Source organism: Mus pahari, chromosome 3 (assembly GCF_900095145.1).
Source record: "Mus pahari chromosome 3, PAHARI_EIJ_v1.1, whole genome shotgun sequence".
Lineage (NCBI taxonomy): Eukaryota > Metazoa > Chordata > Mammalia > Rodentia > Muridae > Mus > Mus pahari.
In genome coordinates this window covers 43,697,859-43,709,318 of record NC_034592.1, presented here as the reverse complement: position 1 = coordinate 43,709,318, position 11,460 = coordinate 43,697,859, and the positions used below count along the sequence as shown (strand labels likewise).

The 11,460-nt window shown below is 49.9% G+C and overlaps 1 protein-coding gene across 4 annotated transcripts in view; it reads left to right on the top strand.

Moving 5' to 3' along the window:
* Nr4a2 (nuclear receptor subfamily 4 group A member 2) overlaps nt 1-10,953 on the top strand; it is a 17,241-nt gene extending 6,288 nt beyond the window's left edge. The window contains exons 1-8 of one of the 4 annotated variants that reach the window (XM_021193170.1): nt 2,527-3,161; nt 4,771-4,892; nt 5,399-6,264; nt 7,039-7,168; nt 7,526-7,689; nt 8,518-8,720; nt 9,043-9,221; nt 9,370-10,953. In XM_021193170.1, the coding sequence (XP_021048829.1) occupies nt 5,401-6,264; nt 7,039-7,168; nt 7,526-7,689; nt 8,518-8,720; nt 9,043-9,221; nt 9,370-9,626 (1,797 nt within the window). In that variant the 5' untranslated portion in view covers nt 2,527-3,161; nt 4,771-4,892; nt 5,399-5,400 and the 3' untranslated portion in view covers nt 9,627-10,953. Of the gene's footprint in view, nt 1-2,526; nt 3,162-4,770; nt 4,893-5,398; nt 6,265-7,038; nt 7,169-7,525; nt 7,690-8,517; nt 8,721-9,042; nt 9,222-9,369 lie in introns of those variants that run through there. The other 3 variants (XR_003843476.1, XM_029536587.1, XM_021193171.2) reach the window with 3 other exon arrangements.
* Nucleotides 10,954-11,460: the final 507 nt, after the last annotated feature.

Genomic DNA, 11,460 nt, shown 5'->3' with positions numbered 1-11,460 from the left:
GAGAGAGAGAGAGAGAGAGAGAGAGAGAGAGAGAGAGAGAGAGAGAGTGTGTGTGTGAAGCGCGCGTGCTTGTGCTTGTGTGTTTGTGTGGGAGATTGTCTCTTGAACATTGTGGAGTCAGGCCCCCTACTGACAAGATCAGTCAATTGCAGACCTTGTCTTTGCTCTTGCAGCGTCGTCCCTTCCAATCAAGTGGGGGGAAAGCAGCGGACTGAGGTTTTGATCGTGGCCCTTTTAAACTTTCCGATGTGTGCACCTGGAGCACATGCGAGCCCTGTACCCAGACTCCAACCATAGAATAGTCTTAGCCAAGAATTACTTTAAATGAGTTTATGAGTCTTTCCTCAGTCGTAGTAACATCCAGGGAAGCTGAACGTAAATTTGAAAAGAGGGAAAACTCACACATGGATGAAAAAAGTCCTCACTTCCTCTCATTTACATGTTATAATTACCCTATTCTCACTTACTATTGTAGTAAACTGCTAAGACCTCTGCCTTTTGATCTTGGGTATAACAAGCCTTGAGCAAAGGCTTTTATTATCAGGAAACCAGGCACTGGAGGTTGCTAAAGAAAAACCCTCGTTACTGTGCTTGTTCCGTGGTGTTCAGTATAAGATCTCCAGGCCTTCTTTCTTCTCTTTAGGAGAGCATTTTCAAAATGTCCCCAGACTCAACTCAACCCAAACTGAATGTTTTTAATGACTCGGGGAGAGGGGCTTGCAGAGGGCAACATATCTACTTAACCGCTTTTGTGTAGGGAGGTCTGTGGCTACGACCTTAAACTCCTGATACCCGCTCTCCTGGAACTGTATTAAAAAATAATAACTTCCACCCCAGCGTCGCTAAGCTTGGGTTTCCGACTGTCTGAAGATAGCTGCCGGGAACCTGGCCCACCGCGAGGATCAAGGAAAGCTCCTGGTGACCGCACCCTGCTCCCTCGCGGAAGGGGAAGGGAACCCGGGAGGGCGCCTGTGAGCTGGAGTTGCTTCTATTTTGGGCCCAGCCTGGCCGGTGCGTCAATGCCTGCGCCCCTGCGTCACCGCCACCCCCACCCCCTTCCTTCTCCATTGCTCTCCAAACTCTCACTTTTTCCCTTTCGTTCGCGTGGAATCGCTCCTGCCCACGGGGCGCTGACGCTGCCGAGCTCACACTAATAAGTAGTTCTTCACCCTGCCCCCCTCTTGCAACCCCACTTCCTGGTTCTTTTTTCTTTTTTTCCTCGCGCCCATTAGGGCACCGCTGAGCCGTAGCGGCAGCAGCTGGAGAGGCAGCCGCAACATCTGGGGGAAACTTAAGGTGGTCACGTAGGTTTCCCGGAGGCCGATGCGCAGTGGAGCCCGCGGCTTGACTGGGCAGCCGCAGGGCACCCGATGGCAACGCCTCTGCAGCCGCAGGCTCGCTCAGCTTGGAGCCGGCTAAGGCGGAGGTGCAGGCTAGGAATGAGCAACCCCACAACCCCGAGAGTTCCGCGGTGTTCTTCGCTGGTGCTAGGATCACCGAGAGGGGGGCCGAGCTGTACATTGCACACACACACAGCACAGACACACACACACAGCACAGACACACACACACAGCACAGACACACACACCAACCGCTCGCCCGGGCAGCTTGGGAGCGAGCCAACGCTCGGGAGGAGGGGAGGAGGAGCGCTGTCCTGGGAAAAGAAGGGGACCCTACAAAGTCGCCCTCCCTTGGCCTCAGCCCCTTCCTGGCCTCGAGAGAAACCCGAAGAAGCCTGTTTGGCCAGCTTCACGGGGGTACTGGGAGTAGGGTTAGTCCTCTGGAGGAACTGCGATTCCTTTGCTAGAAAGATCCACGCGCTTGGGCGCGGGGGGGGGGGATTGTCTTGCAGAGCAGAGCTGTCTTGCAGAGGACCGCGGGGGTAGGGCACGCTCCCACAGCTCACGGGGACCCTGGGCTGAGGCAATGGGCACACTCCGTTTTGGCGAGACGCCGAGCGGCCCACCCCCGCCTCGACCTCCACTCCCCTTGCTGCTTCTCCCCCCCTTGCTGCTTCTCCCTCCATGCTTTCTTCTTGGTTGCGGGTACGACAGCCCCTGCGTTTCAGAAACCTGTGAAAGGGACTGAAGGGCTTGGTGGGCACAGCGAAATGTCAACTCTGAGAAGAGTTGACCGAGGGGGTGGGGGGCGGTGGATCAGATCACCTTTGGGCTGGAGGCGCACCTGTTGCCGGATTCTTTAATGTATTGTCTACGGGAGAAAGCAGGCAACAACAGTTCACTCCTACTTGTGGGGGTCCCCTAAGGCTTGGCTCAGTGTCTACCCTCCTTCCTCCCACATTGCTTTAGATAGTATATCTTTTTGGTTTCAGGAAAGAAGGGGAAAAAATAGGCCCTGACCTCTCTTCCCTCGAAGCGGGGAGGAAGAGTGGGTTTTAAAAAAAGGGGAGAAGGGGATGCACGGGCTTGGGGAATCCCATCTAATGCCCAAGTCTTTGGAGAGTTACGAGTCACGGGACATCTGTCTCCACTTCTGCTAAGGGGTGTGAGGAAGGTATGTTGGGGAGCTGCAAGGCACACCTCTGCCCGCTGGTCTCAGGTGCTAGCTACCTGGCCCACGCGAGTGTTCCTTTCCGTTCAAGCTTTTGTTGCGCCCTCCCCACGTGTGAGGACTCAGGGTCTGGGGCGGGGGAAGGGCAGGTGGCGCGTAGCATCACCGCGGACTTCACGGACCTGGGTTGCAGAAGTCACACTTCTTTCGGAAAAAAAAAAAAATCCACCCAAGTGGGCTACCAAGGTGAACCGTTCCCACCTTAAAATCAGCCCCAGTCGTGACGTCAGGTCGGAAATATACCAAAGCGAGCGCGGGCCAGGAGTCCGGGGAGCGCGGCGGCTCGGCGATTGGACCGCGGGCCGCTGACGCGGGCTGACGCGCGCAGACTTTAGGTGCATGTTGGCAGCAGCAGCTCGAGCCACATAAACAAAGGCACATTGGCAGTCAGGGCCAGTCCGCCCCGCGGCTCCGCACGGCTCCGCGTCCCTCTCTCCGGCCCCGCTGGCTACCTCCCTCTCCTGCGGCCGGGCTGGCTGCGTGTGGCTCTCCGCGCCCCGCTCCCGCAGCGCTCCCGCGGACCCGGGCTCCTCCGTTCCCGGAGGGAACTGCACTTCGGCGGAGTTGAATGAATGAAGAGAGCGGACAAGTGAGTAGCTGCGGTCACGCGTCCTCCGACTCTCCGCGGACCGGGAACGGGTTCTCTGCAAGTGGGCGCCGGAGCCGCCGAGCGCGAAGGGGCTGGGGTGGGGGGATGGCGAGTGGGCGCGCGCCGCTCCGCCGAGCCTCTGCTGGAACTCCGGTGCTAGCGTAAAGGGGGGGGAGTTGGCTGCCGGCAGAGGTTTCCAGGCTTCTCATTGGTGGATGTGGCAGGGGGACTCCCACAGTTTTAGGAGAAGCGGACTTGCCGGCAGAGATGTGCGCAAAGTTTGCTCTTGGTGTGAAATTGATTGTGGCTTGAGGAGGCTCCATCTCGAGAACATGTGGGAAACAGTCCGGGAGAGAAAGTTTACGTGTTGCTTGGGAACAGTGTCGCTCGGCTCGCCCGCTTGTGGAGGTTTCCCGGATATAGTCGAGTAAGGGTGGTGCCGGTAGAGGGTCCTGTTGCGAAGTTGCCTGAAATGACTGGTTTTAATATATGCTGTTCTTGGATAGTGTGTCAGTGTGTGCATAAGGTAAAGAATACGATTATGAAACTGTGACATAGCCACGGGTTAATATCCAGCACAGACATATTTTCAAGGGCGGCGGCGGATGGGGGGGCGCGTAAAGCAAGAGTCCTCTGGTTTTTCTTGTTAACCTTCTCCACTCACTCCTTGAAGCAAGCAAGATTGTGGAAGAAGTGGGGGGAGGGGAGGGAGCAAAGAGAGGGTGTTCGGGTTTCTTTACTTTATTAACAAGATCGTCTATGCTCTAGAATGCCTTGCAAGTGGGAACATCTGAAAAAAAGCTAGGACAGAAGAATGCCTTGTCCCAGCAAGTAGGCAGCCTGTGGAAAGCATTGTGGAGAAGGTGTTCAGTTTGCTGTACTGAGAAGTGCCTCTAACTTTGGTGCCAATATCCTATACATAATATTTCTTTCCCTCTGCAGTTGACCCAAGATACTCCTGGTAAAGTAGAGATCTCTCTCATCACCTCTGGGCCATTAAAGGTGTTGAAAATCCAGTTCTCTGGAGGAACACCAATTCCCTTGTCCCTCAAGCTCCCGTGCTGAACCAAAAGCGATTACAAAAGCTACACACTTGCACCCACTTTGGCTGCTTGGTTGTCCAGGCCTTACTAACATTTTTAAGGGTGGGATCTCTATTTTTTTTTTCACGGTTTACTCTTGAGTTCTGTTAGCTTTCTCCTTCTAAGAGAAAAGTCCACTGAACTACAAGAGAAATAGGACGAGGAGGCTTTGATGCTATGCTTTTCCTTTATCCAGACCTCATAGGTTTGAAATAAAGTAGAATGACAAAGGTCCTTCTGTCTACAGCCAAGGGACCAATTCATTATATCCTTCAGTATTTGGTAGACTCATGGGATAATTTCCCCATGGGATGCTTTCTCTGCAGGGATTTACACTGGGAGATGAGCGGCATTATCAGCTGTTTAGCCACATTGTCTCTGCACATTTCATTTTAAGCTGCTGTTTGATAAAGTCTTCACACGCATTTCCAAGGAATCACTTGAAGGGCCTGCTGAGTGAGTCTGCATCTGCCCAGCCCAAGTCTCAGTGGGAAGACATCCTGAAACTTCCTGTATCTGTATTTCAGGGAGATCTGACGGGCTGGAGTCCCAATAGCTCTTTTTAAAAATCTTGGAAACTTTGTCCTTCGCTGAATCACGACACTGTCCACCTTTAATTTCCTCGAAAACTCCAATAACTCCGCTGAAGGTTAGTGAGCTTTATCTTTCATTACCTTTCCTGAGTTTCCCCCTTATCTCCAGAAAAACAAAACAAAACAGGGCAACAGGATCTTTTCAGGCCAACCCTGCCTGTGCCTTATGGTCACAGAGGACAACTTTCTCATTGTGCAATTCAACTTCATTTCTAGAGCATGGCTTCTAGAAATCCTGTCGACCCTGAGCTTCAAAGAAGAGGCTCACCAGAGTGGGATTGTCTGCGGGAAGGGGGGCGGGGGGAGCGTTTGGAAATATCCGGGAGTGTAGACCCTCAACAGCTTCCCAGTTCTGGGTCGTCCCGGGATCAGCCCTTTCCTTTCTTAATCGCTGTTCCACCTCTTTTGCCCTTCCCCTTGTATCCCTAACTCCCCATCCTCCTCCCTTCCCCCACAACCCCCGACGCCGCGGGCTGCCGGTGTAGCTCCAGGTGTAGACCGAGTCCGGAAGAAAGTGTTCAGTTGACCAGGCTGAGTGTATATCACCCTGTTTCGTTTCCAGCCATGCCTTGTGTTCAGGCGCAGTATGGGTCCTCGCCTCAAGGAGCCAGCCCCGCTTCTCAGAGCTACAGTTACCACTCTTCGGGAGAATACAGCTCCGATTTCTTAACTCCAGAGTTTGTCAAGTTTAGCATGGACCTCACCAACACTGAAATTACTGCCACCACTTCTCTCCCCAGCTTCAGTACCTTTATGGACAACTACAGCACAGGCTACGACGTCAAGCCACCTTGCTTGTACCAAATGCCCCTGTCCGGACAGCAGTCCTCCATTAAGGTAGAAGACATTCAGATGCACAACTACCAGCAACACAGCCACCTGCCCCCTCAGTCCGAGGAGATGATGCCACACAGCGGGTCGGTTTACTACAAACCCTCTTCGCCCCCGACACCCAGCACCCCGAGCTTCCAGGTGCAGCATAGCCCGATGTGGGACGATCCGGGATCCCTTCACAACTTCCATCAGAACTACGTGGCCACTACGCATATGATCGAGCAGAGGAAGACACCTGTCTCCCGCCTGTCACTCTTCTCCTTTAAGCAGTCGCCCCCGGGCACTCCTGTGTCTAGCTGCCAGATGCGCTTCGACGGGCCTCTGCACGTCCCCATGAACCCGGAGCCCGCGGGCAGCCACCACGTAGTGGATGGGCAGACCTTCGCCGTGCCCAACCCCATTCGCAAGCCAGCATCCATGGGCTTCCCGGGCCTGCAGATCGGCCACGCATCGCAGTTGCTGGACACGCAGGTCCCCTCGCCACCGTCCCGGGGCTCTCCCTCCAATGAGGGTCTGTGCGCTGTTTGCGGTGACAACGCGGCCTGTCAGCACTACGGTGTTCGCACTTGTGAGGGCTGCAAAGGTTTCTTTAAGGTGAGCAAGGCCGGGCGGAGGTGGCAGGTCGCGGTGACCTGAGACCCAGCAGTGTGCGCACCTTCCGGTCGGCAGCCCAGCTCGAGTTCCCTGCAGCTACCCTCGGGCTGTGGAAAGGGCTTTGGGGGTGTCTAAGGAAAGAAATCAGAAAGACTGGGAGAGTCAGGGTTTCATCCCCCCCCGACCCCCCCCCCGCGCGCCCCATAGCAACCTGCGGCCCCGGCGGGCTCCAGCCCGAAATTGCTGGAGCCAGAGTTGGAAGAGGGCTATTTGCATGTGTTAGGCGCTGTCTTCCTTGTTCAGATTGAAATTGGTTAGGACAGAGAACCGTGTCTGAGCTAACCAAGTGGAACAGAATTCCCTATGGTCAAATTAAGTGATCTCTTTATTTCGCCATCCTGATTGAATAATCTTATCATTTTAAATAGAGAAGGTCTCCAAGGAATGTAAATAATATGAATGCCCACGGATTTGTATTTACTGAGCGTCTCCTGCCCCTTCTCCTGGCATATAAAACACAGCAAGGAGCGGTAAGGTTAGCTCAAATGTTAACGCTATCAATTTTCTTCTGGTAAATGCCCTGGGGAGGAAAAGGAAAGGAAATAGGAAGAAAAGAAAAAGAAAAAAAAAAGAAATTTAAGGAGTAGTGTTTGTGTTTGTAGGGAAGGAATGCAGATCCAAGCCATTTTTTTTTCTTAAAAAAATGTGTCCAGTTTGCTGGACTTTGAATTAAAAAAATAATCATTTTGGGCCCTACATTCTCTCCCTCTACAGCGCACGGTGCAAAAAAACGCGAAATATGTGTGTTTAGCAAATAAAAACTGCCCAGTGGACAAGCGCCGCCGAAATCGTTGTCAGTACTGTCGGTTTCAGAAGTGCCTAGCTGTTGGGATGGTTAAAGAAGGTAGGTCGAGGCAAGTTGTTAACCTTCCATTCCCGCCCCTGAAAGTCCACCAGCTGCTTGTGGACTCTGGTCCCTGCCTCCCTCCCCACGCCCCTGACTCCAAGATTCCACTGCTAAATGCCCTCCTCTAAAGAAAGCCACCCGGCCCTCCTTGTCTTTAAGTATAGGACCCAGTTGCAGGAAGGTATAAAATCACCCGCCGTTTATTAACGCTTCTCCTCAGTAAAGTCTTTACACTCAGGAGCCCTGGACCACCAGGTTGGGCTTCTTCCACTGTTCCCTCCAGGGAGGAGGCCTTGAGGCAGCTGAGTCTGGGCTCAAGAGAACAGCGTTAACCCTTGAGTATTTCCTTTACAGTGGTTCGCACGGACAGTTTAAAAGGCCGGAGAGGCCGTTTACCCTCGAAGCCGAAGAGCCCACAGGATCCCTCTCCCCCCTCACCTCCGGTGAGTCTGATCAGTGCCCTCGTCAGAGCCCACGTCGATTCCAATCCGGCAATGACCAGCCTGGACTATTCCAGGGTAAGAAGCCGGTGGTGGGGAATACCATGTGGATAAGCCTATACCCAGCTTTAGCACCCCCAGACACAAAGGGTAAAGGAGGAACACCAGAATGTATACTTCACAACTTTGGGCAGGTTTTCAAGAGACAGGTGATGCAGCTCAAAGGACAGACCGGAGAACAGCACCAGAGGGGTTGAATCTTTGTGAACCATTATTGTCCGACAGTCCCCCCAGCTGCGGTCTGGGAGGCAAAACCTAGGCAGTCTATGCCTAGCCTTCCTTCCCAAGACTACTTCAGGAAGTTACTAGAGTACACCCCTCCTCCCCCACGACTTGTCTGGGGCTAGGGAGTGAAAAGAGGGGTGGAAGGGATGACAATGGAAGGGGGGGGTGTGTCCCGGGTCAGGGATCAAGTGGTGCAATTCTTCTTCTACTCCAGCTGTGAAAAATGTGCAGACTTTGGGTGGAGGGAGTGTGGGCAAACCTAGTAGTGACTGCAATATTATAAAGCTTTGCAAAAGGCGCCTCCGCACAAGACCCACTCTGGGATTAGCATGAATACTACCGTGTCAATTGTTTTGTGGAGATAAGACTGAACGTTTCCCAGGGCTGGATGGCACTGTATTTAGTCTGTATGGAAATGGTAATTTACATATTTAAAGCAGCGACCTCATAGCACCGTCCCTAATTGAATTAATTGCCCCGGAACATCTAATTTCCTTACTGGTCAGAGAGAGGTTTAATTGTTATAAAAACCTGGCTCCCCTACTAGAAACGGGGTTAGCAATTTCACGGGTTATATATTTTAGAGAACCTCATTAAGTGCTTTTTAAAATGAAATTCCAGTTCCAGGCAAACCCTGACTATCAGATGAGTGGAGATGATACCCAACATATCCAGCAGTTCTACGATCTCCTGACCGGCTCTATGGAGATCATCAGAGGGTGGGCAGAGAAGATCCCTGGCTTTGCTGACCTGCCCAAAGCAGACCAGGACCTGCTTTTTGAATCAGCTTTCTTAGAATTATTTGTTCTGCGCTTAGCATACAGGTAATGAGTGAGGCCTGGAGGAGGGATCAGAAGAAAAGGAAAGGGAGAGAAAAGGTTGGGGTTGGGGGCAAGATAAAAACAAAACCAAGGTGAAGAAGGGAAAGAGTGAGCCCAGAGCCTTGGGTGACCTGAGCGGTGGTGGGATCGGGGAGTTCTTGATTGTTATGAAATTAAACCCTTTCAAGGTCCACTGGTCTACATTTTATTAACTCTTCAGTAATTAGGTGCCTCTTAAATCCCTCATTTATTGCTCTTCAAGTAATTAGTTGTTTAGCTTCTCTCTCTCTCTTTTTCTCCCCTCTCTCTTTGGTATTAATTGCAGGTCCAACCCAGTGGAGGGTAAACTCATCTTTTGCAATGGGGTGGTCTTGCACAGGTTGCAATGCGTGCGTGGCTTTGGGGAATGGATTGATTCCATTGTTGAATTCTCCTCCAACTTGCAGAATATGAACATCGACATTTCTGCCTTCTCCTGCATTGCAGCCCTGGCTATGGTCACAGGTTAGTACTGCTGGTGCAGGACACTTCCCCTTCGGAGCTTCCTCTGGTGGGACCGGTCATGGCTTTCCCTAACCACAGGTTCTCTCTGATTCTGCCAGCTGACTAACTTCCCTCTGCATTCTTTTGTTTCTGGTTGCATTTTCTGCAGAGAGACACGGGCTTAAGGAACCCAAGCGAGTGGAAGAGCTACAAAACAAAATTGTAAATTGTCTTAAAGACCACGTGACTTTCAATAATGGGGGCTTGAACCGACCCAACTACCTGTCTAAACTGTTGGGGAAGCTGCCAGAACTCCGCACCCTTTGCACACAGGGCCTCCAGCGCATTTTCTACCTGAAATTGGAAGACTTGGTACCACCACCAGCAATAATTGACAAACTTTTCCTGGACACCTTACCTTTCTAAGACCTTCTCCCAAGCACGTCAATGAACTGGAGAAAAAAAAAAATCCAGAGGGTCACATGGGCAGAGAGCTGGCTGAAGTGTCCAGTTCATCTCATCTCCCTTCTGTAGACCCCTAGCCCTCACCCCTAAAGTAAACAAACAAACAAACAAACAAACAACAAATAAATAAAAACTGTCGCTATTTCCTAACCTGCAGGCAGAACCTGAAAGGGCATTTTGGCTCCGGGGCATCCTGGATTTAGAAAACGGACAGCACACAGTACAGTGGTATAAACTTTTTATTATCAGTTCAAAATCAGTTTGTTGTTCATAAGAAAGATTGCTAATGTATGATGGGAAATGTTTGGCCATGCTTGCTTGTTGCAGTTAAGACAAATGTAAGACACACACACACACACACACACACACACACACACACACACACAGATACCTTAATGGGACCCTCCTATTTTGCCCTTTAACAAGACTTCAAAGTTTTCTGCTGTAAAGAAAGCTGTAATATATAGTAAAACTAAATGTTTGCGTGGGTGGCATGAATTGAAGGCAGAGGCTTGTAAATTTATCCAATGCAGTTTGGCTTTTTAAATTATTTTGTGCCTATTTATGAATAAATATTACAAATTCTAAAAAGTAAGTGTGTTTGCAAAAAAAAAAAGAAAATAACGACATAAAAAGGGGACAAGCATGTGATTCTAGGTTGAAGATGTTATAGGCACTTGCTACTTCAGTGATGTCTATATTATATAAATAGTATTTCAGACACTATGTAGTCTGTTAGATTTTATAAAGATTGGTAGTTATCTGAGCTTAAACATTTTTCTCAATTGTATAATAGGTGGGCACAAGTATCAGTACATTGGAAAATCCTGACAAAAGGGACACATAGTGTTTGTAACACCGCCCAACATTCCTTGTTTGTAAGTGTTGTATGTACCGTTGATGTTGATAAAAGAAAGTTTATATCTTGATTATTTTGTTGTCTAAAGCTAAACAAAACTTGCATGCAGCAGCTTTTGACTGTTTCCAGAGTGCTTATAATATACATAACTCCCTGGAAATTACTGAGCACTTTGAATTTTTTTGTTTTTGTTTTTTATGTCTAAAATTGTCAGTTAATATATTATTTTATGTTTGAGTAAGAATTTTAATATTGCCATATTCTGTAGTATTTTCTTTGTATATTTCTAGTACGGAACATGAGATGAGTCACTGCCTTTTTTTCTATGGTGTACGACAGTTAGAGATGCTGATTTTTTTCCTGATAAATTCTTTCTTTAAGAAAGACAATTTTAATGTTTACAACAATAAACCACGTAAATGAACAGAACTCTGTCTTATTTCTGGGCCAGGAAAAATGATTACTAAACAACAGGTACAAGAAAGAGGCAAAAGTGGAGACTGACTTGGGGTAGGTCACTTACAGGACATCTGAATTTCAGACTGACAGCCTGGATCCATTGTGGCAAAGGGAAGGGTGACATTGATCTAATTAGCTAGAGAATTCGGTGCAATATTTTTCCCTTTGCCTGAATTTTCCAGTCTGCTGACCTACATGTATCAGAATCAACTTAGAATATCTTACTCTTGTAAGTTTTGAGTAAGTGCAGCTTAGGAGACCAACAATCTGAAGTTTTCCAAGTTGGAAATCTAGTGAAGTTCTCCTGGCCAGCATTCCAAAGTTTGAGCTTGAGACTCAGAAAGGCCACACAGATTTGGATACTCTTTTACTTTATCTTTGCTTTTTCAATCCCCGGTGCATGCTTCTGTGAGTGTGGGACTGAGCACTCCGGGTCTTCTGCCGGGAGTTCTGAGTCAGTCTTCCCACTAGGGCTCT